General features: G+C 45.9%; 1 protein-coding gene across 3 annotated transcripts in view; it reads right to left on the reverse strand.

Moving 5' to 3' along the window:
- Window positions 1-24,150, reverse strand: part of LOC144141173 (putative diacylglycerol O-acyltransferase Mb3761c) — a 396,293-nt gene that overhangs the window by 49,287 nt on the left and 322,856 nt on the right. For all 3 annotated transcript variants that reach the window (XM_077672730.1, XM_077672728.1, XM_077672729.1), the window contains 3 exons: window positions 16,356-16,596; window positions 6,811-7,074; window positions 4,713-4,832 (listed from right to left, as the gene is read on the reverse strand). In XM_077672730.1, coding sequence (XP_077528856.1) covers window positions 4,713-4,832; window positions 6,811-7,074; window positions 16,356-16,596 — 625 coding nt within the window. The remainder of the gene's footprint in view (window positions 1-4,712; window positions 4,833-6,810; window positions 7,075-16,355; window positions 16,597-24,150) is intronic.

A 24,150-nucleotide genomic window follows, 5' to 3' on the forward strand; every position in this document is an offset into this window, starting at 1 on the left:
CGTTGCAGAGGCCATCAGTGAGAGTACTAAAGCTTCGATTTAACGAACGGCCAGCCCCTGAATAATGCTGCTTCCTCCAAACACTTCAATGCTCGTGACGTCACCGGCATCCCTCCCAGTGTTTCATCCTACCGTGTTCAGTGCTATACATCCCGTATACCGCCTTCTTCCAGCCGACAGACTTCTCTGAACTACTGCACACTCTTGAGTCCATTAAAAAGAGCTAAAGTGTCGATGTTGATATATACAAATTGGTCCCGGCGAACATGTCCTCTACCTCACCTGCCAATATCTTCTTCACATTTATAAGCGTGCTCTACAAACCGGGTGCTTTCCAGCCAACATGAACCGAGCGAAAGTGTCAATGATATTTTTAAGGGAGGAGACAAGAACGATGCCGCACAACTACAGGCCTATATCAGTCCATTTACTTTTTCGAAAGTGTCTGGAAAAAATTATTCTATCCGCCCTCATCCTTTTTAACTCACAAAATCTTGTCTGAATGCTAGCACGGCTTCCGGAGAGGCTGTTCCACTGAGTCCGTCCACTTAGCACAAAAGGAAATAGTAATAAAAATTGAAGCTAGAAGACCAACTCTGCGAATATTTGTTCACTACAGCAAAACTTTCTACCGAATTTGTGGGGTGCCGGTTTCACATATACAATCTGATATCAACGGACGTGAACAGTGCGTGTAGATAAACGGTTATCACTTGTCATTTCCACAAATTCGTTACGATGTACCACAAAGGAGCATTTTAGACCCCTTTTTATTTATTGCATACGTCAATGACCTGATTTGTATTGATAGCCCTGCGCAGTTTGTCTGGTATGCTGACGACACGAGCCAGTCTGTGTCCTCAGAAAACGCTACTGACTTGTTCTCCGCCGCAAACGCCATTCTAGAAAAACTGAGTTAGTGGTTCGAAGCAAACTTTAAAAATTGACACAAACATTCCAAAGCTATTTTATTCACCCAAAAATACACGTGAATTCCTCAGGCGAGAGTTATATCTAGGTAATTCTCAGACCAATCTAGTAAAACAATACAAAGTTTTATGGGCGGTGCTTTATGCACACATTCAACTGGAGACTAAACAATTATCTTCTGCTGTGGGTGTACTAGAATGTGTACTAGAGTGTACTAGAATCGGCGTTGGGACTTCTTCCCACTCAGTCTCAAACTTCAAATTCACCAGTATATATCTAGGCCACGTTTAAACTATTGCACGTTAGTTTGGGGCACTACAAATAAAAAGAATATTAACACCATATTGTTATTGGACAAGAAGGCCATTCGCTGCATCAACGACGTACACTACCTTCATACCACTCGAGAACTATTTGCGCAGCATAAATTAACCTACATTGATAATCTGTGTGATTACCGCCTGCTCTACCAAATGTCCTTTTATAAATTCTCTATCAGAAGTTCCTGAAATGATTATCTTGCCTAACAATGCAGACCCAGACTTCTTGACCCGCACACCTAATAAGTGGTTAGTACGATTTCCCCGAACCAATTACTTTTTCCAAGGATTCGGGCATAACGTCCTGTCCATGTTAAACAGAATAAGTGTTGAATTTTCAGGGCGGAGGTTTACGTGACATGCACTTCATGATGCTTATGCCAATAGGTCAATAATCTAAGCTGTGTTTTGTTTACATATTTTTTTGGTCTGTTGTGTTTGCATGCTTTTTATTAAGAAGTGTACAGTGCAGAAAAATTTCTGTCTGCCATTGCCTGCTCTCTTTTGTCCCCTCTGTAAAACCAAGGCTGGCCGTTACACAGATGTCTTTTGTAAAAATTTACTGTATTATGTGATTGTATGCATATTGTTGTGTTAAATTAACATGTCATGCAAGCGTGTCCTTAAAGCTGCAATTCGGGCCACCTGGCCTCAACAAAACAAGATGTATACAATCACATAGTAGAGTAAATTCCTGGTCAAATAGATTAAATACTGGTCAGCCTAAATTTAACTGAGGACGCCGACAAACACATCTTCGTCTTTCGTGTGCTTGGTCTTCCGTCTTTGTGTCCTCAATTAAAGTGAGGCTTACCAGTATTTGTTCAATTATGACCCAACTAGATCAGATTCTGCCTATTCTAAATTCCTGGCCACGTCAAGCTGCGTTGAGCAGCTTTTATGCCACCAAGGGTGGCCTTCAGGATTGCGATGTTGAAAATAAAATTGACTTTGACTTTGTCTTTGAATATCGATTACACTGATGGTATATACGTTCCCCAGGATGAATCTGTTATCAGAATACGGTGTGAAACAGCTCCGAGGCGAGACTTCTGGCCGCAAGGGGGCGTCACGACGCATCCTAAGTTTAAAACGAAAGCTTTCTTAGTGGGGCCGATGGCTTCTGTCAAAAGACTAATTCATTTCCTCGTAGACCAGTTGGTCGACCGCAAAGCTCTGCTAAGATCTCTGGACACACAGCGTACCTGTGCGCGTGAAACCGGGATTCCCTTGCGTCAAAACGGCGATTCCTTGAAAATCACGAAAAAGAATGGTTCTAGATACAACTATACATGCATAGATCATGATGAAGGAGTAGTACAACAGTACACCTGTATCTCATAAACCACGTAGTATTGGTGTACATTTAGGTCGTTCGTATATGCGGTTACTAAGTGCGTGAAAAATACGCGCATGGGTTGGTTCTTCGTTTCCGATTTGGGTCTTTGAAGGTTTGATGATAGATTGGCCGGACGCACTTTCACAGAAAGTTGCAAGCTTTTTTAGCGAAGGTTTCGACGCACTTTTACGCAGTTTTGATTTTGGATAGCTTTGGCGCTTCTCTAAACCATGTTTAGGAAGCGATGGTAAAGTTTTTTTAATGTTCAGGTTTTAAGCATAGAAATGTGCCCGTTCTGGTGTCTACACTGACGACCTGTGTCGTCTTCCCCCCTTTTAACGCAGGGATGCTGATAACTTTGATAATTACCAGGCAGGTCTTTTGTTTACATTTCCTGTAATTGACACTTTCCGCATTGAGCAGCGAAATGGACCCAGCCTACGAACCGTTGTTTGCAGCTGCCCGCGGCTCCAATACACCCCGTCGCATCGTTCTTTTGGATAGACTGCTTTGGAGGACGAAATGCATGCCGTGGAATGCCTTTTTCCTTATCGCAGTGCCAATACGTTTGGTTCCGACATGCGCACAATGCAACTTCCGGTCATTTCCACTCGGCGAAAACCTTACGCCGCACGAAGGCGCGCTTCTCTGGGCCTAAGATACATTGAACCACAGCACAATGGGTAGCCAATAATTGCTACGAGCGGCAGCTACACAAGCGCTCTACGAACGTCTCATCCGGACTGCGTCATCCGGTCGCATCGCCTAATTCTCCGTTTGAAGACGTGAGCATCGACCTTCTCTGTCCGTTACTGCAGTCTTCAAACGATAATCGATTGGTCGTCGTCACCATCGACCATCTTTACCGTCACGCGGAAGCCGGGGCTCTCCTTACTACCAGTGTGGCTCAAGTTACCCTATTCATGGTGAACTATTCTTCAGCATAATGCACCTCTGATTGCAGTCAGTTACCGCCATCGCCCAATCGTCGCAGACATCATTGAAGAGTTGCTCCCTTTATAAACATCCCGTTTTCTTCATTCTACGCCTTTCCATCCACCTACAAATGGCTTGACCGAACGTAATAGCGTAACGCTTACCAAAAATCTCGCCATGTACGTCGATTGCCACCAACAGAATGGGACGACCCGCTGACTTCTCCCACGAACGGTTCGCATAGGACCACAGTTTACGCCCGATTATTTTTGCTTAAGTTCTCACTTCTATCAACCTTTGCATTCCCTCTTGCCGTTTCTATTGTATAGTGAGCCCCCTGGTGCCAAGACGCCGCACCTTGATGAAGGCGCTCGCCAACTTGCATGAATTCTTAGTTGAGCATCGCAGCCTTGTTCCATTCAAAGCTATACAACAGTTGAAAGCACCCTGTCTTTTATGTCACAGTCGCTTCTGTCTTGAAGTGGACACCACTATGCAAGTGTGGAATAAAGTTTGTGTCACGCTACACAGGGCAATTTATTACGGTTAGTTGCTTCAGCGACGTCCCCGACGTTCTTCCACGGCTAACTGCGACTGGACACAGGCGTGACAAGACGCAACTTGCCCACATCGCCACGCTCTCAGCTTGGATCCATTCAGTTTGCGCTATGTTTTCGCCCACCCTCCGGACTTTGACTGCCAAGGCATTCGACTGCCACGGTTGAAACAGTTTAGGACGCTTCAACATTTCTTACTATCGATGGGCAACCCTGAAATAATGTTCAAGAGGAGAAAGAAGCAAGCACCCTGTATTGCGCGATGGCTATCAAGTGTCGGATTTAGTTACATCGCAGTATTCCCAGTTCTGTGTTTGGAACCTCCTTTCACCGTAACAGTTTATGCACTGTAACGTACCGGGTTGCTTCATGATTCTTATGCCATACGAATTTTAGCATACATGCTTGGATCACATGGTCTTTCCAATGCAAAACAACTCACTTTACGTGATAACACATTTCGTTCTTTCATACCATTTCCTTCAAAACCATCATCATCATTAACACTAAAAATAACAGCTTACTTGGTCTACTACAGGACGAGGGTCTCTTCCATCGACTTCCAACCACTCCTAGAATCTGGAAATACTTTTTGACTTTTTTAAAACTTGAAGTGAGTGTACCACCGACCTTTATGTCAGGAGGGTTGAGGACGCCATGCTTCTTGAAGAAGCTCCGTAACGATCCTGACATGGCCGTCATGAGGACGTCGTTAAAGGTGCTTCTCGTAATTTGCTTGATGCGGTACACCTGCGAAAAGCGGCGAAAATTAGAATCACTCTCAAGGCAGCAATAAATGTCACATCAGCTTGATGTCGTGCCCGGATCCCACGGAAACTCTGAATATTCAACGACTGGAAGTACTAAAGTCTTGTAATTGAGGCGTACAATTTGGGGAATGGTACTACCCAAGTTTCTCCTAATGCTTGACAATACCCTTCTACACTTGAAATTCTTTAACAGCCTGCGTGAATCGAATCTTCCTGCTTATGTCCAGGTCGGTATGGAGACGTTAGTAAATTTAATAGCTTTTACAGCTTTGAATTCATTTAAACCATTGCGCTTTTTTTAAAGAACTTTGGCACTTGGCGCGTCACTTTGCGAAATATTTCGATGTTGTTCGGTGCATGACATGATTTATTACGTTTTATTGTGCCGTATGCAATACAATCATTGAAGTGTGTCCGTTTTGAATGGTAAAATAACCCGGGAGATTGCTCGTGATTAGTGAGAGCGGCTAACTAATACAGTCCAGGGATCTCACCATAAACCAATGTGAAAAAGTTGTGTCTGTGCTATTGCCTTTGAACACCACTTTGAGAGCAAATATACTTTCTCCTCTCTGTTAAAAATTGTCATTTAACCCTTAAACGTTTATTATGAATACAGAACGCACCTTGTAAACCTAATATAGAACCCTTGCTCACGAACTGTGTGCCTGTTTGAACACGAGAATATTTTACTACTTTTATTATTTACCTATGCTACCTACCCTCTGACGACCATGAAAATCGCGCCCACATCGAAACTGTGAAATGCATCTCAATCTAGGGGTTTAGATTCTCCGTATACACTGAGCAAACTGAACAAAATATTGCGCAGGATAACAAAAAATATAGCACATGGCGAAAGAAAATTCTGAAATGACGCAACAAAGCCTATTACAACCCATTCACTTTCCAACGTGGAACAGGTGTTTTTGTCCGTTGCACTTACAAACAACGTTTGCTCGAATAGTTTTAAAATAAAAAATGTAAACATCCCATACCTCCGTAACATTTAATCGTATAATATTCCAAAAATTTACACGAACAATGGCAAGAGGAAAAGAGCATTTTATATGCCATTTTAGTTCAATAAATTGTCGAATGAGGCTCAAGCAGTCTCTATGAAAGACCGTCGAACGTTAATTCATGCCTGGATTTCCTAAATTTACTGCTAAACAAAAACGCACTTGCCGTAAAGAAAATATGGACTATTTTTTGTGTTCTCTTATTATGATGCCAACTAGGCTCAGTTAGGCATATAGTGCAAGATCGGGAATTCGAACTTACTAATTATATTATGCAGATGTACGTGTGCCGACATTACATTGTCCCTGTCGCCCTTTGAATGCATGTGTAATTACCCTGCTCAATTACGCTGAAGTCCGAAATAATTACGTATTTTGCGTTGATTAGATGTCATACTTCAAGCACTGGCGATGTCAGTGCGTGTGTAGTGACCTCGTGTTCCTTGCTGATTTTCGTACACATTTTGCGGGGCATGACTGGTTTCATGCAAGTTACTTTTCTCCACAATCCACGGACGCATAATTTAAACTAGCGTGGTTTATACATATTATTGTTCATCAGCGCAACACAAGTATGAATGCGTGTGCGTATACCAGTATTGGCATTGCTGCCATTAGATAAGAGAAAATTTTGTGGCTTCATCATCTTCTCTTACTTTTGCTGAAACCAGCTGCCCTGTCTCGCATAAAAGCAATCCTGACCGCGCGGTCTAGAACTTGCATCTGTATGCCTTGAAGATGCAATAAAATGGATGTATTTATATGTATGCATGCATGAATATATCCCCATGAACTGATATTACGTGGCGTCGCCAAACTTGAAATCATGCCCACTGCACAGAGAAACAGAGGCAGACTTTGCTGTGGTAATATCTTGAGCACCGCAACGGGAGACTCCTTCAGACATATACCAGAGCGAGCGGCCGTCTGCTTTACCTGCGAGATGCGTATGGAGCCCGCGGTCCAGGCGATGACCCGCTGCCGGCCGGGCGGCTTGGATCCGCGCTTGAGGTAGTTGAAGTCGCGCTTGGTGAGCAGCAGCCAGGAGAGGAGGAAGGTGAGCGGCCCCACGACCAGCGCGCGGCACACGTTCAACGGGAAGCTGGAGCCCCCGAAGCGGGGCTTCAGCTTCAGTATGGGCCCCGGGTCGCACAGGTGGTTGCAGAAGAGCATCATCAGCGACACGCCGTCGCTGATCACCTGCGCGGGCGGACGCGGACGCGCGATGGTTGCGGGACTCTTCCATACAACACAGGTCCAAAGCAACGCCGCCAGAACAACATTGCCTGTCGCAAAAGCCGCGTTCGAGTGGCAGCAGTACAGGGACTTCTGAAGCATGTCCGCTGGCACTTACCACACCACGTATCAGCGGAGAAACTGGGCGCCGTAGGAGTATTAGAAGAGTTGAAGCCTGAGCCGGTTGGCAGATAACTTTTGCATTGTTCGGCACGGTGAAGACTGTTTAAGTACACCGAGCGTCTCGCTCATCGAGAAAGAGATTTGCTGTCTGAAAACTTGAGACGGGTGTCCCGTCACCATTGCTGTGCGTTTTTAGGAATGAATTTGGTGCGGTTTTTCCTCGTTACTTCTCCCCTGCCGCTCCTTTTTTCTTCATGGTTGTTTTGGTGGGCGACCAGCATGTATGAACCTGGCGCCCCGATGCAATAAATCATTTCGTTGTTAGTCAGCGCTTCTGTTTGTCTCGTCTCAGCTTCGTCCCATTCATTGTACTGCCCTCTAATCTCGAATTCCTTAGAGTTTTATTTATTTATTCATACTGCTAGCCCAGGGGCCGGTACAGGGTGGACGTACAACAAAGAACATGGAGGCAGTAACTGATGCCTCATACACGAGAGCAACGCCGGACGTTTGCAGTGCAGTATCTGGTACAGTATGCGGAAAAGGTATAGTATACAGCTATATTGTGCACAGGTACAAAATGCAAAGGTACAAATTGCAAGGGTACATAACTAATACGGAAAGCAGGACCGCCGCCTTGCGAAGGCTACAGGAAACCTGCGATCACTGCGTGTAGTTTTCCCGAAGCGGCGCTGCCTTGCGGACAGTACTCCTGCCGGCAGCAAGCGGAAACGCTAGCCAGATGGGAAGGGCAGGAGAGAACAGCAGGAAAGTGGTTGTTATGTGATTATCGGCTCACGATAAAGGCGATGTAATGCAGGTGGCGTTGTGACAAGATACCCACCACGGGTTCGACCAAGCCAAGCCGTCAGGAAGAGTCGGCTATCTGCCCACGCGTGTGCAATCACATCGAGGAGTTATTTTGCCACTACAAATGTTTGTGTAATTCAAGGAACGCCACAATACAACATCTCTGTTAAAAACATCTAGCCGTGGGGCAAACGGGCGTGCCTGCTGGTCCCAATCCGGAAAGCCGCTTGGCTTAAATGCGCGGCGCAAGCAATCCATAGCTGTGCGTTAATGGCGCGAGACGTGGATGCGCTGAACCGGGGTTAACTCCGGCGGCGACCGATGAAGACCTAAACAGACCTAGCGACCAATAAGAACTGAAATTGCTGGTCGACCGGTACTTAGGGGTGACAGTGGCGCATAAGCTCGATTGGCGCATTCATGTGCATAATACCTACTCCAAAGCAAATCAAAAGCTCTACTTTCTTAGGCGGAAGCTACCAAACGCAACTAAGACATTAAGTTAGTTGCCTACAAGACTTTCATACAGCCCGTGTTAGAATATGCAAATGTATGTAGCCCACACCAAAATTGCTTTAAAAAGAAGGTAGAAAAAATACAGCGAATCGCAGCATGTTTTATATGTTCTAGGTATCGCCGCACACACTCAGTTACAGATATGCTTCAGCAGTTCGGGTTGGAACTTCTGGAAAGCAGAAGAACAAAGCAACGGCTGGAATTTTTTTCCAGATATTGAATGGAGCATTAAAACTAGATAACGAAGACTATGTGAAAGCGCCTCCAAAACATGGTTCCCGCTAAAAACCACAGCAGAGCGATTCGAACTGTTAATACCCACACTGACGTGTACCGGTATTTTTTTTTCCGGATGTCATTGAAATATGGAATAAACTACCAAACGATGTTCAGGAGTGCTCGGGTGTACAACAATTTGAATTAGCTATAAATATGTTTTTTTAGAAATAGTGCGTCATCCCAAATCTGTTCATGACTGTGCGCTATTACAGTATTCTGGTTCGCCGTTTTGTTCCCTTGCCGTATTTTGTTCCCTTGTTTTGTTCCCTTGCAGTATTTTGCAGTGTTTTGTTCATGACTGTGTGGTATTGCAGTGTTTTCTCCCTCCATGTAACGACCTTCACTAGAGGGTAAACAGTATTACCAAATAAATAAATAAATAAATTACCTGCGCTAGCAGGGAGCACGACGCCGGAGGGCAACGCATGCAAAAACCGACCCCTGTGCGCGCCACTCTTCACACGAGCGCTATCGATGGCAGTCACTCGGATAAACATGCACTAAGCATGGTTTACGGTGCTGGAGCGCGTCTCCCGGGAACCGAGGCGCGCTCGAGCAGCCGATGTCACACGCACGTCACCGACAGACTATTGGGCATTACTCAACCCGAATTCCCCCAAGGTAGAGGGGACGTATCCTTGTCTCTGAGAGAGGGCTTCCGGGTGTTCTGCGCCGCGCTAAGGGGGGAGTCAACCATCGTATCTTCGCAAGGTGTGCGGAAAAGGGAAAGCCTTATTGTTTCACCTGGCGATACGTATAAAAGACTTCTTCATTGCTACAGCGTGTTTCCATCTGTTTCTCTTCGTTTGTTCGTCTTTTGGCGCGAATTACCTTGAAAGGTAAACTGGCGTACTGCACGCCACAGTTTCACACAGAATGAGAGCTCTCCGTGGCTGGCATCCACCTATTCTACTCACATACCATGACGTTCACGTATCGTGCGATAAAACGTCAACGCCACAAACACTAGACTTATTCGTTCCGATACTGGCAACGTGGTGCGTAACGGGGAAGTAACGCGCCCGGCTCCTACTTCGAAGATCCGGGTTCGATTCCCCAACGGACTCAAATGTTTTACTCTTTACAGTGACGGCCATTTTTTCTACCAGACAAAACCTACAGCGCCAGTTTTTCGCACAGTGGGACAGCTGCGCTTTAAAAATTGAATCAGGGGTGACACTTCAATGATTTCTGTACTAAGCACTTACGGGAGGAGACCGCGCCTCTCTAGGACGACGAAAAACCATTTCATAAACACAAGCTTGCCGCGATTCTTAATACGTGTCCTAGAGAGCTCATTACAAACTTTGCAGGAAGTTTGCGGAAAAAGTGAAGATTTAGTGTCCGAACAGTTAGGCCTGACAACCTTGGTCAACCTGACAACCTCATCGAAGCATTTCATAAATGGCGATTCCAGTACCCTTTGTCAACATTTAGCAACAAATGAAACGTTAATAAAACACATTCCCTGAGTTCATCAAATCCTTGTTAGGTGGCCACATATCATTCGAGCCAAATATTACTGCTCTTCACACATCGGATGATTTAGGTATACTCGCTATAAATGCATTTTTTCTCTCCTCACTGCATTGTTCAAAGTTCGGGCATTCTTCGTGCGTTTCTGTGAAATCACCGCAGCAACATCTTCCCAATTTGTCGGCTTCCATTTAGTTGGAGCGAAAAACACTTTCAATAGCCGTTTTTGAGAAAATCGTAACAAAAACAGAGCAGGCGCCAAGGAGGGCACTGCAAGCGGCAAAAAAGTTACGCAGAGCGCTTGTGTGCTGGAGATAAAAATTTCTGTCGTTGTGCTGCCACGCACGGAAGAAATAAAAAAAGCCTTAAATAAGTCCACTGCAGGGCCCCTTAAATGCGACTCTTCAAAACTCAACCTTTAAAAGCTTCAACCCAAACAACATAAGGACACTTTAAAGAGGCTTGAAAGACCTTTGGTTACCAGTATTGCTAATGAAATGAGCGGTACCCAAACCCTGGACATGCACGAAAAATTGATAACTCAGTGACAGTCCTCGTTATTGTCCAAGTTTACCAACTCTGTTAAACAATCCCAACATCTGGCAAACTGTCCAACTTATCAGTTTTTATGGCTTCAAGTGCTTCTACGGCCACAAGTGCGATAACGTCAAGTAGGCCTTCTTGACTTTGGCCAAATTGTCGGAGACAGCGCTAGACGCTCCTTTTCAGGCGGTTCAACGCCAAAATGAAGCGGAATAAAAACATGTAATATAGCAGAAGCAGATCCCGTGATGGAATCTCTTGCTGCGGCTAGGCATTATTGATCGCAGCGGAAAGTAACTTGCTAGGACTATTTTCTTTGCAAGCGTGGTTCAAAAGTACAAAAAAGCATGACCGAAACCATTCCGCAGTGTGTCGATGAATGAGATTTCTCTTTGAGTTTGACGGATCGCCGTCACAGTCAGGAGAGACAGCATCACAGTCAAGAGAATTAGCTTTTTTGTTTACTTATTTCTCAATTTCTCATTTTCATTTTTTTTTGTTTTTTCGGTTATGTTTTTACGATTTAATTTCTTTGTGTCTTTCACACAAGCTTCCTTGTTATTTTGTTCTGCGCTGCTTGCTTTCATGTTTCTGATTCTGCATTTACTAATTTTTTATTGTCTCCAGTACTGGACTAAGGAGGTCCCCCACCTGGCGGTCAACCCAACAACATTGACTGCTCAATTAAATGTTTATTCCTCCTCCTCCTCTCCAGTACTGTGCTATTTTCCCTGTTTTTTTATATTTTGCTAAATAGACTGTTTACGTTAGCTTCAGATTTTCTTTCAAATGCAGAGCATTTCAGTAACTCACGATGTCACCCGCGTTGACGTCCGTAGTCCGCACCGTCGTTGTCCCTACTATATAAAAAATACTATCCGGCGCCCGGTTTCGATCCCTCGACCCTGCGGGCGGAACGCAATGTACATAGTGCTCTACCCACTGCGCCACAAAGCCGACACTACGAACGCGCCTTATATCGTTGACTCATTCAAATTACTGCTGACTAGCGCTCTCTCGTCAGCAGTTGCCACAAGTGCAACAACATTAATGTAACGCAAACTACTTAACGTCGTGCGCCCCGGGAAATGCTCTGCATTTGATCGTGCCCCTCGCGAGGGGGATGTTTCACTGCGTCTTCTCTCGGTCGCGGGACCCGTGGCGCCATCTGGCGGAGGCGCGGCACAACTCGTAGCACATTGAAAAGATGCGGCGCCAGCCGGCTGTGTGTGTGCGTGCCGCACTTGTACAAATGGCGAGTGCATTGGCTGTCCACAGAGCAAAGCATTCGTGCAAGTAAGCCGTTGCAGTCAGTCAGTCAGTCAGTCAGTTAGTTAGTTAGTTAGTTAGTTAGTTAGTTAGTTAGTTAACAACTCTGCAAGCATTTGCGTTTCTTTCCTGGACATCTCACTCATGCAAAATTTTTTTTGAAGTCGGCAGTGTCATTGTGTATTTTAGGATTTATTTAAAAATACTGCGGCTCTATCCCACTCAATTGCAGAAGCGGAACATATTTACAGAGTATTGAATAATCAATACAAAAAGCCTGAATATACATACAACAGTTAAATTGCAGGAATTGAATTAAATGCAGCACTTGTATTGCAAATAAGGAAACTAAAGTGCCAAGTCAGTTAAATTGCAGGAATTGAATTAAATGCAGCACTTGTATTGCAAATAAGGAAACTAAAGTGCCAAGTAAATTCCGACAGTGACAATTTACTAAGTAAAAGTGCTGTCAATATGCCTAACTTTTCTTAACAGAGGTAAACCAATAAACAAACGAGAAGCATAGTAGAAAGAATAAAAAGGCAATGTAATTGAAAGTCGAGCCAGCCGTTAAACATGTTTTTACCGCCATAAAAAATTCCGCGAAACAAAACCCATTAAAACGCCACAGTTTATACCGTTATCTCGTTCGCGCACGCCTAAGGTGTTATGGTAAAGGTTTCTTTTCATGGCCGTTGCTCTGGAAATATGTAATTTAATTATCGAGAGAAAATGGAAAGCTTGAGTTTTACAATTAAGCAGAACAAGTTTATGATTTCTTCAGTGAGCGTGTGCGAAGAAATGCTGAATTTAACAAGGGATGTCCAACTAGAATGTAAAAGTAGTAGCTGTAGCACCAATACAATAATCTGATATTGCCCTTTTGAATCGATTTAAATTTCACAATTTTTTAAGGATTGTATTTACTACAATGGGGAAGTATAGTCGGGTATGGAATGCATGAGTGCTTTATATGAACGCAACCTGGTATCGTTGGGAACTTATAACGTACGTATTCAAAAAAAATCCGCGCAGACTTACGACGCACTAGGGTGCTTTGGGCAGGCACTTGCAAATAATGAGGGGTAGGCTAACCATGCAACTGAAAAAAATAGTATCAAATCTACGCGTACTCCCAGTGGTGGCTTATGGAGGACAAACTTGATGTCTTACTGAGCACACCGAAAAAAAACAATAAGTTGCTCAATGATTCATGGTAGCAAAAATGACGCGAGTAGCGTTTAGAGATAAGAAACGGGCGTGTTGGATTATGGAGCAAGCTGGGTTGAAGGACGTCCTAGCTCAAGAAAAGACGTGCGCTTGGGCTGAACACATAATGCGAGAGCGGACAATAGGTGGACCAGCAGGGTAATAGAGCGGCTAAAGGGACACATGACTAAAATTAAAGAAAGAACAAGTTTAGAGCCAAAGAACAGTGTCCGGCAGCCCAGTACAGCTGCAGTTTAAAGTGCATGGGACAGGCCCTCACCCTCCGCAGGAGACAAACAGGCTGACGATGATTTTGAAGTAAACTAACGCCTTACCGTCTTAGTCGCAGTGAAATGGGCATATTTAACACAGGGAGTACTGTGAATGAGCACAGCAGCAATATGTTTGCATTGCACTGCTCGTTAAACCGCTGATTATTCTTCGAGAAAGCAAAACGCCGAGAATGTAAGCCTGTATCAAGTCACCAATTTACAGTCTTTTGTGTATGCGTGTTTATAGGTGACGTGTTAAGAAATGCACATAACTTTGCAAACCTAAGATCCATCAGGAGGTAATTGCAGCGAGGATTAATTAAACATCACAAGACGCAACCACGTGAATACAAATGGATATTAAGGCTGATATATTCTGGGAAGTAATTGCCGCAATTAAGAAAAGCAAGCGACCCAGTACAGAGCCCTACACTAGCAGTGTAAGGTTTATGAGCATTTGAATACGCATACTGATATTTTATGCGAGAAAAAGGCAAAAATCACTTTAGCAGCTAAAAATTGTTTACAATTGAATTCAACTTTTTCAATTGTTTTTAATGAATGGCTCAATCAATATACCTAGAAAGATGAATAAGCACGGCACTGAATTTGGTTATGGCATGCAAGGTAAATTAAATACACTGTGTTAATTGCGCTAACTGAGTAATCGTGACGAACCAAAGTCTGAATTCAGGCTGAAGTTTGTGCAAAACATTACAATATTCAAGAAATTTCATTATGTGATTAAAAGTAATGTACTCGAGCATTTTTCAAGTGTTCGTCGCTAAATAAAGTGGTTTATCATAGGGTAAAAGTTGCCTCTTCTGGATAATATCCGCAGGCTTCTGTGTAACTCAGCACTGCCGTTATCCTATGGATGTCAACATACGTCAGCAAGCATCCTTTCTGAAGAAAGTGAAGAAGTTCCTCCTCTGTCAACTTTTTGCTACTCGGCGCCCTGGTGACAAAATATTCCCGTGGGCGTGAAATTAGGCCCCAACAATATGTGGGACAGTTTTCCTGGGACGGAATTGTCAGTTTTGTTCATTTCCTGTCCGTTTCAAGGAGTACATTTAAAGAGAGCCGTGATTGGATGAAAGGAGGCGGCCTTGAGGTGACTCAGCCCGTGAAACCTCGGCGCCGATTTCTGCACCTACCATTGGTCACACGCTAAAGACTCGAAGACTCGGTCGTTCAACTACTTCGCGGTTGAAGGGGACGCGAAATTGATATTTCTAAACGGACACAACTTCGAGTTCCACCCCTGGTTTCCGAAGCAAAGGAGCTTGGAAACAGCGCTCGTGTTACGTCGTCTGCAGACTTGATAGGGTTTCTCAATTTTGCGATGATGGATGTTCATAACGAACCTCTCGGTTGCCCCTCTCGGGCGCGCATTGTCACTGCCGCTGGGGGAGACACGCTATGCGGGAGCCATCGCTTGCGGGAACCTGCGTCGCTCATGCTGGCAGCCAACCTGCATCGCCACGCGGATATCTGTAAACGACGACATCCGTGCTTTGCGATCCCGGTTGCGTATTTGCAATCCACACCCCGTACACGCACGCGCCGGTTAAAGACACATTCGACCGGAGAATATCTACCCAAAACCGACAAAGAGCACTCGAAGTTAGTTTAATAACACGCAGAACCATCATAAAAATTCATCTCTTCTTAAAAAAAGTTCAGAGAAGGGCGAAAACAAAAAATGCGTCCAATCGATCATCACACCTTGAAAGACCCAAACAGGAAACGAAGAACGAAACCTTGCGACGATTTTTCATGCAACAAACGTCTAGATGCAACAAGTCAAAATGTATTGTTGCGTTTCCACGCAACAACACATTTAGATCTACGAACGATCTCAACGTATACCGACACGTGGTTTATGAGATAAAGGTATAATATTGCACTCCTTTTTTTATGATCGATGCGTGTATCATTGTCTTATCTACAACCGTTCCTTTTTCGCGATTTTCAAGTAACCGTTCTGACACAATGGAATCCCGGTTTAAAGCATGCTCTGTGTGTTCAGAGACCTTATCCGAGCTTTTCGGTTGGCCAATCGGTCTATGGAGAAATACATTAGTTTTTTGGTAGAATGGCATTGGTGTCACTAAGAAAGCATTCGAGAAAGAAGCAAAGCAACACCGATTGCAAAAAAAAAAATTCAAGCCCATAGGCCATAGAACTTACCTGAAGGAACCAATCCACGCCAATAAGAAAGGTTTGAGCCAAAACCCGCATAATTCGGATAAATACGCGCTAACATAAACAGAAATATTCAGTAGAATAAGCGAAAACTGATGTAACATGGAAAAAACAGTAAAACGCACACAAATCCAGGCTGAAACTGACCTAAAGTGAGAGAGAGAGAACAAACTTTATTTTCCGCAGGACCTAACGGGAACAAAAACACAAACATGCCATAAACAGATCCCACGCGTCATAACAAGGGACCTGCTTCAGGTAAAACAAACAGTAGCCGCTATGAGATTTGCGTTTGGCTTCACAAGCTCGCAACCCAGAAGCGGAACCTCTAGACTACGAAACCAGCCGACGAAACCCGTTGAAATAGAGTATCAAAAGGACGTAGATATATGTTGAAACGTGCCCCTAGATGGCGCAGTGTTCCCATTGCAACTACGGCATCCGGGATGAAATGCGCAGCCAGGCCACACTAAGTCGCTGTAATTTGAGCGACCATTCCTGAACTGTCAAGGGATCTCGAAGTCCGAGAGCCTTTCTTACCTGGTGAACCCTGGCGATGAGCACGGTCTCTCGTCCCCTGTCGTAGTTCGGGAGGACGTGGACGTCCCACAGGGGCCGGTTGACGTTCATGCCCCTGGACATGAGCGCCATCAGGTAGTGGCGGAGTTGGGCGCTGTCCTTGACGGCCCGGTTGTCCTCCACCACGTGGTTGTCGATGCGGAAGGTGTCGTCTTCCACCCACGTGAAGCCGCCCACCACCGGTATCACCTTGCGGGTGAACCTGAGGCACAGGTGAGCGTGAATTTCGTGAATACATTAAGTCATGACATGAAGTCATGAATGCGTAATTATTCACATTATTGTCTCCTGATATTGATGTATTGAAATCAATAGCGAGTGATTCAATCCAAACAGATAAAATTACAAGGTGTTTAACACAGGCCTAAAATCTATGCAGAGAAACCATACTATCAGGCGAATAATCCACAAATTTCAGAACCCTCACCCAGAATGAAAACTTACTGTCAGCAAAAGCAATACCCATTAGATAAGCAAACCAGCGGTCTAATATTGATATCGTTCAACTGGCCAAATAATTGAAAACTGTGAGGTAGCAACAGTCCCCTCGTCACTGTTATTTGTCCTCAGAACCACCGGTATTGGCTTGATCCCCTTCATCCATTTTTCGTTACAAAGTCTGTACTTGGGTCGTACGAACCCACCCGGTTCCAATCCACAATCCACTCAAGCCCCGGTCAACTCGAGCGACGCATTAATTTCCTTGGTGATGCTGCTTTACCAATCCAATAACTATTATTTTGTTGCAGTTCGTAACACAAAACATCGGACGTTATTCTTATGCTCTATTATCTTTTACATAGAAGCACCAAAGAGATTTCAGATTTTTTTCACGTTTTTCGTATGCTCTACTATCTCCGACTTTAAAGAAGGTATGTGTTCTCTTTCGCTTATAAAAGTTTTGCACAACACCGTGTGCCAAAATGCGCATGTTGCAACTTCTCGGGGATTTCAAGACGCCGAAGGTACTTGACATTTTTCGCCCTACTTTCGGTGGAAGGCAGCCGCCGTTCGCAAGCTCTTACGTAAACTGAAATGACTGTTACGCTAGCTTACGTTGCCAATTTGTGAAGTTACAGCTCCCGCTAACTGTTTATAACATGCCACGTCTTTACATCAGCCGCTGCTCGAAATATATATATATATATATATATATATATATATATATATATATATATATATATATATATATATATATATATATATATATATATATATATATATATATATATATATATATATATATATATTCTCTCTCTTTCTGTCCTTCGGAGCCCATCGCAAAGAGGACGTTATGGTACCAGCCATAGTTTTTATCAATAGGAAAAACAAGCTTACACTATCATGTTTGTTGTATCATTTCCTGTTGTGTTTCAGTGCCGCCAAGAATTATGCACCCTCACTAGCGAAACAATGGTAAATTTCACAACGGGCGACGTTAAACGTCATAAAATGCCAAAATTACGAAAGCGTACTTTGTCAGTCGGAAGCATGCGACGGAACTAAAAACAACCCAGGAAAGCTTCACGTCAAGATGGCGAATCCACATAGAATTCACGCAGACGAGAATAGGGACCCCTGGTCAAATAATAGACTGCAGAGATATTTAAAAAATACAGCAGTGTAGCGGGATCTGTACACCGCAATGTGCTTATCTGACTGAATACAAGGCAGTTGGGATGCCTGTTACACGCTTGCTGCGAGTGGAATTTGCTGCACCACCCCTCCGTAGGATGCAGCACCGAACACGAAAAAAGAAAACATCCAAGCGTGCCAGCCGCGCAAAGGAAACTTTATAAAACAACCGGCTAAAGCAATGACAAGGCATTGTGGGGGAGAGCGGAAGAAAAATTGCGGCACTTCGACTGGAGGGGACAGCGGGCGAAGACGTTTGCGCAAAACGTAGTCTGGAAAATGGTTTCTTCCGAGCACCCAAAACAGAAAACTGGCGCGAGCGCAGCTACACGCACACGCCCAGCAACAAATGGTGCCCAAAACGGTGCTGGCTTACACCGCCGCCGACGTAGAGGAAATGCATTCGGATAACTCGGCTTTTGTTCGACGCTGAAACCTACTTAAGCGAGAGAATTCTTCTCTTCCGACCTGTTTTGGCGTAGTTCGACGGTGTTTTCGGCCTTGTCAAGCTTTCGACGCATCCCGGCACAGCAAAACGCGTTTATATCAAAAGAGTTCGCACCAATGGTTCATTTATGAGTGCCACGATGAGACAATTGAATTCCTCTTGTTCGTTGATTGATTGATTGTAGGGTTTAACGCGCCGACGCAACGCAGGCGATGAGGCGCGCCGTAGTGGAGGGCTCCGGATTAATTTTGACCACCTGGGGATCTTTATCGTGCGCCGAAATCTCGTACACACGGGCGTTTTTGCTTTTCGCCTCCATCAGAAAAGCGGCCGCCGCGGCCGGGAATCGAACCCGCGACCTCGTGCTCAGCAGCGTAACGCCTTAGCCACTGAGCCACCGCGGCGGGTTCCTCTTGTTTGTGCATGCCCCGTTAACACTGGAGGGGCACCAGCACTCAAGGATACTCAGAAAACTCCATAACCGGCCATTTACTGTACAGACCACGGGCACGCAGGCGTTGTTTATCGCACTACTGAGAGACTACAAAAGCCTTACTTTGCTTTTGGAACGCCACATGATTATCTGTACGGTAGTAGGGACATTGTCAGTATGCAGCGTCCGTCATTCGCCCATCGGAAAGGATTATCTCATTTGCGAAACGCCTCCTTCTTGTAAGTGCTTTGTGCTTGCACTTGCCTTCCTTTTATTTTTAAATTGAAGCTTTCTACCTCTACCAGCCAACGGTTTCGTCGTGTGCGCCACAAGAAACTCCCAAGCAGGCTGAACAAAACTACCGGAACCGCGAGGGAACGAGCCTGGGCACGAAGAGAAGCGGAACTGAGAGCCCGTCGTCTTGGCGACTAATCTACAAAAACACACGTGGAGACTGGGAGGAAGACGCTGGTTTTGAGTTAGCGGCAGGGGAGGTGGAGGGCACTTTTTGGAGGCGACGACGAAGTAAGATAAAGAGGAGCACCGACTTCACCCTCTGTGACGGGTCCTTAGTGTCCCTCACTCCCGGAACAAAGTGCAGATGGCGGGGCGAGTGGGCGCTATTACCCAGCGTTCCCCGCGCGGCGGAGCCTGCTCACCCCGGTGGACGCGACGGCGGGGTCGGCTTTGTCGTCTGCTTTAGCGACGGTTGTTTTGGGCCTGCTTTGTCGCAGCTTCGCGGCCATTGTACGCTTCGATCGCACGGATTGATTAACTTGTTCGACAGCACCTCCTGGGTAACATGGACCCGACGGAATTACCTGGTCGTACGGGAAAGATACGTTAAGGATTAGTTTGCAGGGCGCTAGAGACCACATGCAGACATCTGGCCGATAGAGAAACGCTACCTTTTGCCCACTGCTTGCCACGAATGGAGCTCCGTTTTCTCAATCGGTGAATACCAATTCGGTAGTGTTTTAACAGGTACTACAAAAGTCGGTATTACTCCGTGGTCGCATCAAAAAGCGCCCTCCCCCTCCGCAGCCGCTGAATCAAAACCAGCGTCTGTCTCCCCGTCTCCACCTGTGTTGCGTAGCTTAGTCGCTAAGACGATGGGCTCTCGCTCCGCTTCTCATCGGGCTCAGGCTTGATCTCTGGCGGTGGCAGTAACTTTCTTCAGCCCGGTTGGGAGCTTTTTGTGGCGCACGCCACGACAAAACCATGCGCTGGTAGAGGTAGAAAGTTTCGCTTTAAAAGTCCAACGCTGTCGTCAAGCGCTACCGCGCGTGTAAAAATAACTGCAGCGCCAATGCTAAAGTTGAAAAAAACACACTGCTTGGGAGAGGTCACCGCGGCCGCCGCATTGTCCAGAAGCGAATATGGATTACTGGAGACATACATGGCTACGAGTGTGCCACTCCTTTCCGAGACGACTTACAGAACTCGCACACCTCTTCCTAGAGTCGATGACGAAGGACTGGTGGAAGTTTACAATGCTGGAGATGACTTTGCACCCACCACTCGCCGCGAAGACGACGATGACCTTTTCGATGCGTATGACGACGATTACTAGCACCGCAACTATGCAAATAAATAATGATACTGAAACTTAACTATGTGTCCCGCATTGCTTACCTACAACAGCTTCGCCATTCAACTCCTGCGAGTGAGCGCAAGCTTTCCCGTTTTTTTTCTTCGTCTTTCTTTCAATGTAGAAATTTTACCATAACCCAGAGACGGGACTGTGACAGGAATACAAAACAAATGCTTACTGTCCGTCCTGCATGTTCCCTCTACGTGTCCAAGTTCTCCATCTTGACCTCAAAGGAGCTTTTGATAATACAGAGTTTTAGCTAACCGTTTTCGACGGTTCGTCCGGTATCGGCGGCCCGCTCAGCGCAAGCGGAGCCAATGCCGCTCGCGGCCAAGCGCCCCACGAATGCGCAATGGCGCTTCCTCTTGCTAACGGAGCGGAGCGGACCGTGGAAAACGGTCAGCTAAAACTCGTTAATATTACACACTCGGCATTACTCTGCCGACTAAAACAAACCGGCTACACCCTACAGAAGTACAGCTGCACCTACTACTTCCTCACTCAACTGCACACGACTGTAATAGTGGGGACTTACCCCATTACTCTATGACACAGAGATACCACAGGGCCCAGTCCTCTTTCCTCTTCTTTTCCCGATCGTCCACCGCGACATTGCCCCGAAATTCTTTCTCATTCCCCACGTTCACCATGAACGGTACGCAGACGACATTGCCACATCGACTGACACGTATTCATCAGGAGATATAAAAGAGGGCCTTAAAACTCCCGCAACTGTCGTAAACTAATACATCTCCTCGGTTAATCTTCAATTTTCCCTTTAAAAATATCATGCCATAATTGTTCGAAAACGTTCTTAAGCCACTATTCGCGAAACTAGCCAAGTCACTCTTGATGGACACCTAATCACGCCCAGCCCCTGATTTTGTATTTTGGCAAGTAAAGCAGGTAGGTAGAGCAGTCCACAGGTAGAGCAGCTAGGTTCGGCAGGTAGAGCAGTCCACACGCGCAAAGCCGGAGTTAGGATTACGCATATGAACTACTCCAGCAGTTCGTCATTAAAGTAATCAGTCAAGGAAAACTCCTTCAATGGCCATTTCTATTCGGAGTAGAACGAGGAATGTAACTATACAAGACTGTGTCCATAGGATCTGCATGAAAAGAAAACAGTCCTTTTCTGCTTCATACAAACCTGCTAGAACCGAAGCAGAATATGTCACCTCGCTTGTCTGAGAGAAACACGAACAAGAGGAAACACGAAGCCAGACGAAGAGTTGAATAGGAAGAAACCTACAGTGGCTGAATCCTGTTCGCTGCCATAAGCAATGAACTGACAGTTGTGACAGATTGTGGTTTGCTCGCCGCTTCTATCGTCCTCAACCTCTCTTTTTTTTTTATAGCAGTACGAGCCACATTAGTGGCCCCGCAAAGCCCCTAGGCTAAAAACAAGAACACTGCGGTAAATGAGAGTATGGCAGCGCTGCCGAAAGCTGATTGCGTTTCAGCAAATCTTTCCACTAGGGAACCGCAGTAGCCTGCACCTCAACAGGGTCTGATCAAATTAATGCAGACCCGTATAAAACACTCTACACCACAGCACCGTACTGTATCTTCTCAATTTGTCACAAAGATAGGAGGTCCTTAACACGATAAAGACAAACCAAAGCTTTCTGCGGCAGCGAACTTCGAAAGCGCAGCTTTTCTGCGCTTTGAAAGGAAACGTGAAGACGGTGCAAGCGGCGAGCTTTTGTCGGGCCAAATATTTGGAGAGCAACTTTCTCTCTGCCACGACATACTGCTACGAGAAAACAACCTACAGGGCATCCCGTGGTTTTTGTCTTCCTCTATACAAATAGAATAGATCAAATTACACGTTACTCCGAAAGGGAACGGCAACAAAAAAAAAACACGCACACAAAAGGCGAGCCCTTCTTGCGCCATTCATTCACCAATCTAGCGTCTCTCAGCATCGCCCAGGCACCTTTTGTTACCCTTCTACTGCTATACATCTCGCGGAGATCAAATTATGCCCGACATGGGGAGGTTGCCTACAACATGTAGCGCATCGGGTAACCCGCTCGGAACAATGTGTTTTGCAAAGCCAACATCAAAGTAACGAACCATGACAAGGCAATCTAGCAATTAGCTTCAGGCTGCCTCGCTCCTGCTCTGGCGCGCACAAAACAACGCGCGCGGGAGGAGGCCGTCATTGGACGCAGTGAAGGCGTCCATTAGGTGCCGGGTGTGGAACGCAACACCTCTGGTGCAACTACGAGCGCTCGAGGTAGCGACAGTTGCCAAAGAAAAGAAGTGGCCCGAAGATGCATTGTAGGGGTTCCAGAAAATGGCGCGTCAGCTTTTTCTTTTTTCACGCCAGAGCCATCAATTCCTTCTGCGTGTTCCAACGTACCGGAGGTGCTTCTGTCGAAGTAATAACCACACGCTGCGACAATCCTGTGGTTCGGCTTTACCACAACGCACAGGATTGACAGATCCATGCTGGTAGCAATGAAAAGTTTGCGAACGGCTATTCCCGCCAACGGACTCAAAAGTGTAGTCTGTACGGTGGCATCACGCAATGCAAGCACGACGCTCGGGATGTTAGAGTATTCCCGCGCAGGTACACTTCTAAAGAAAAAGGTTCCTTAATGGGACCGATTGCGTCTTCTAAAAAAACCTAAGGCACTTCTGCATAGACCGGTTGGTCGAGCGAAAACGTCTCATAAGATCTCCGGACGCACGGCGCCTGCGCAAGACCGGGGGTTACTTGAAACCGGGGGTTACAAAACTGGGGGTTACTTAAAAAAAATAGAGACAAAGAGAGAGAGAGAGAGAGAGAGAGAGAGAGGGGGGGGGGAGAGAGAGAGAGAGGGAGGGAGGGAGGGAGGGAGGGAGGGAGGGAGGGAGGGAGGGAGGGAGGGAGGGAGGGGGAGGGAGAGACGTACAGACAGACAGACAGACAAAGAGGGAGAGAGAGCAACGTTTACTTAGATCGTTGAAGTGGAGGTGGTTCCCTAGTTCGGGAATCCATGAGGTGAGCAGAAAGCCTTCTCTATGGATGCCAGGAGTTTCTGGACGTCCAGATGGCCGCCGGTCACCCGGTTCTGCTGTTCACAGCAGAGCTATTTAGGCCGACACGAATTCGTCCGGCGTAGACAGGAAACCCCTAGCGCACGTGTGCACGTGCCTCCCGGCGACCGCCGGCCGTCTCCATTGTGAGGCGCCGGGCCCGACCTTCGCGCAGTAGCTTTAGCGGAAAATTGGGCCCATCTCCCCGCGAGGCGGACTCGAGTAAATGCGTCGCATAGAGGGTGGGTGTATTGCGTTAACCTTTAGTGTTTGGGGATTTGGTGGTAGTGAATGCGTTGTATCAGCAGCTTCTTGACGTAGTTTGAATGAGTCAAGGATATAAGGCGCGTTCGTAGTCTCCCATTCTGTGTCGGCTTTGTGGCGCAGTGGGTAGAGCACCATGTACATTGCGTTCCGCCCGCAGGGTCGAGGGATCGAAACCAGGCGCCGGATAGTATTTTTTTTTATATAGTGTAGGGGGAGGGGTGCGGACTACGACTACGGACGTCAACGAGGGTGACATCGTGAGTTACTGAAATGCTCTGCATTTAAAATTGCGAAGGACTGCTTCTGGACAAGACAATGCACGCATCGATCAGGAGGGAGGATCCACACTGGC

This window comes from Haemaphysalis longicornis, unplaced genomic scaffold (genome assembly GCF_048455015.1).
Source record: "Haemaphysalis longicornis isolate Haplotype H1 unplaced genomic scaffold, Haemaphysalis longicornis Haplotype H1 scaffold_6, whole genome shotgun sequence".
NCBI classification, from domain to species: Eukaryota; Metazoa; Arthropoda; class Arachnida; order Ixodida; family Ixodidae; genus Haemaphysalis; species Haemaphysalis longicornis.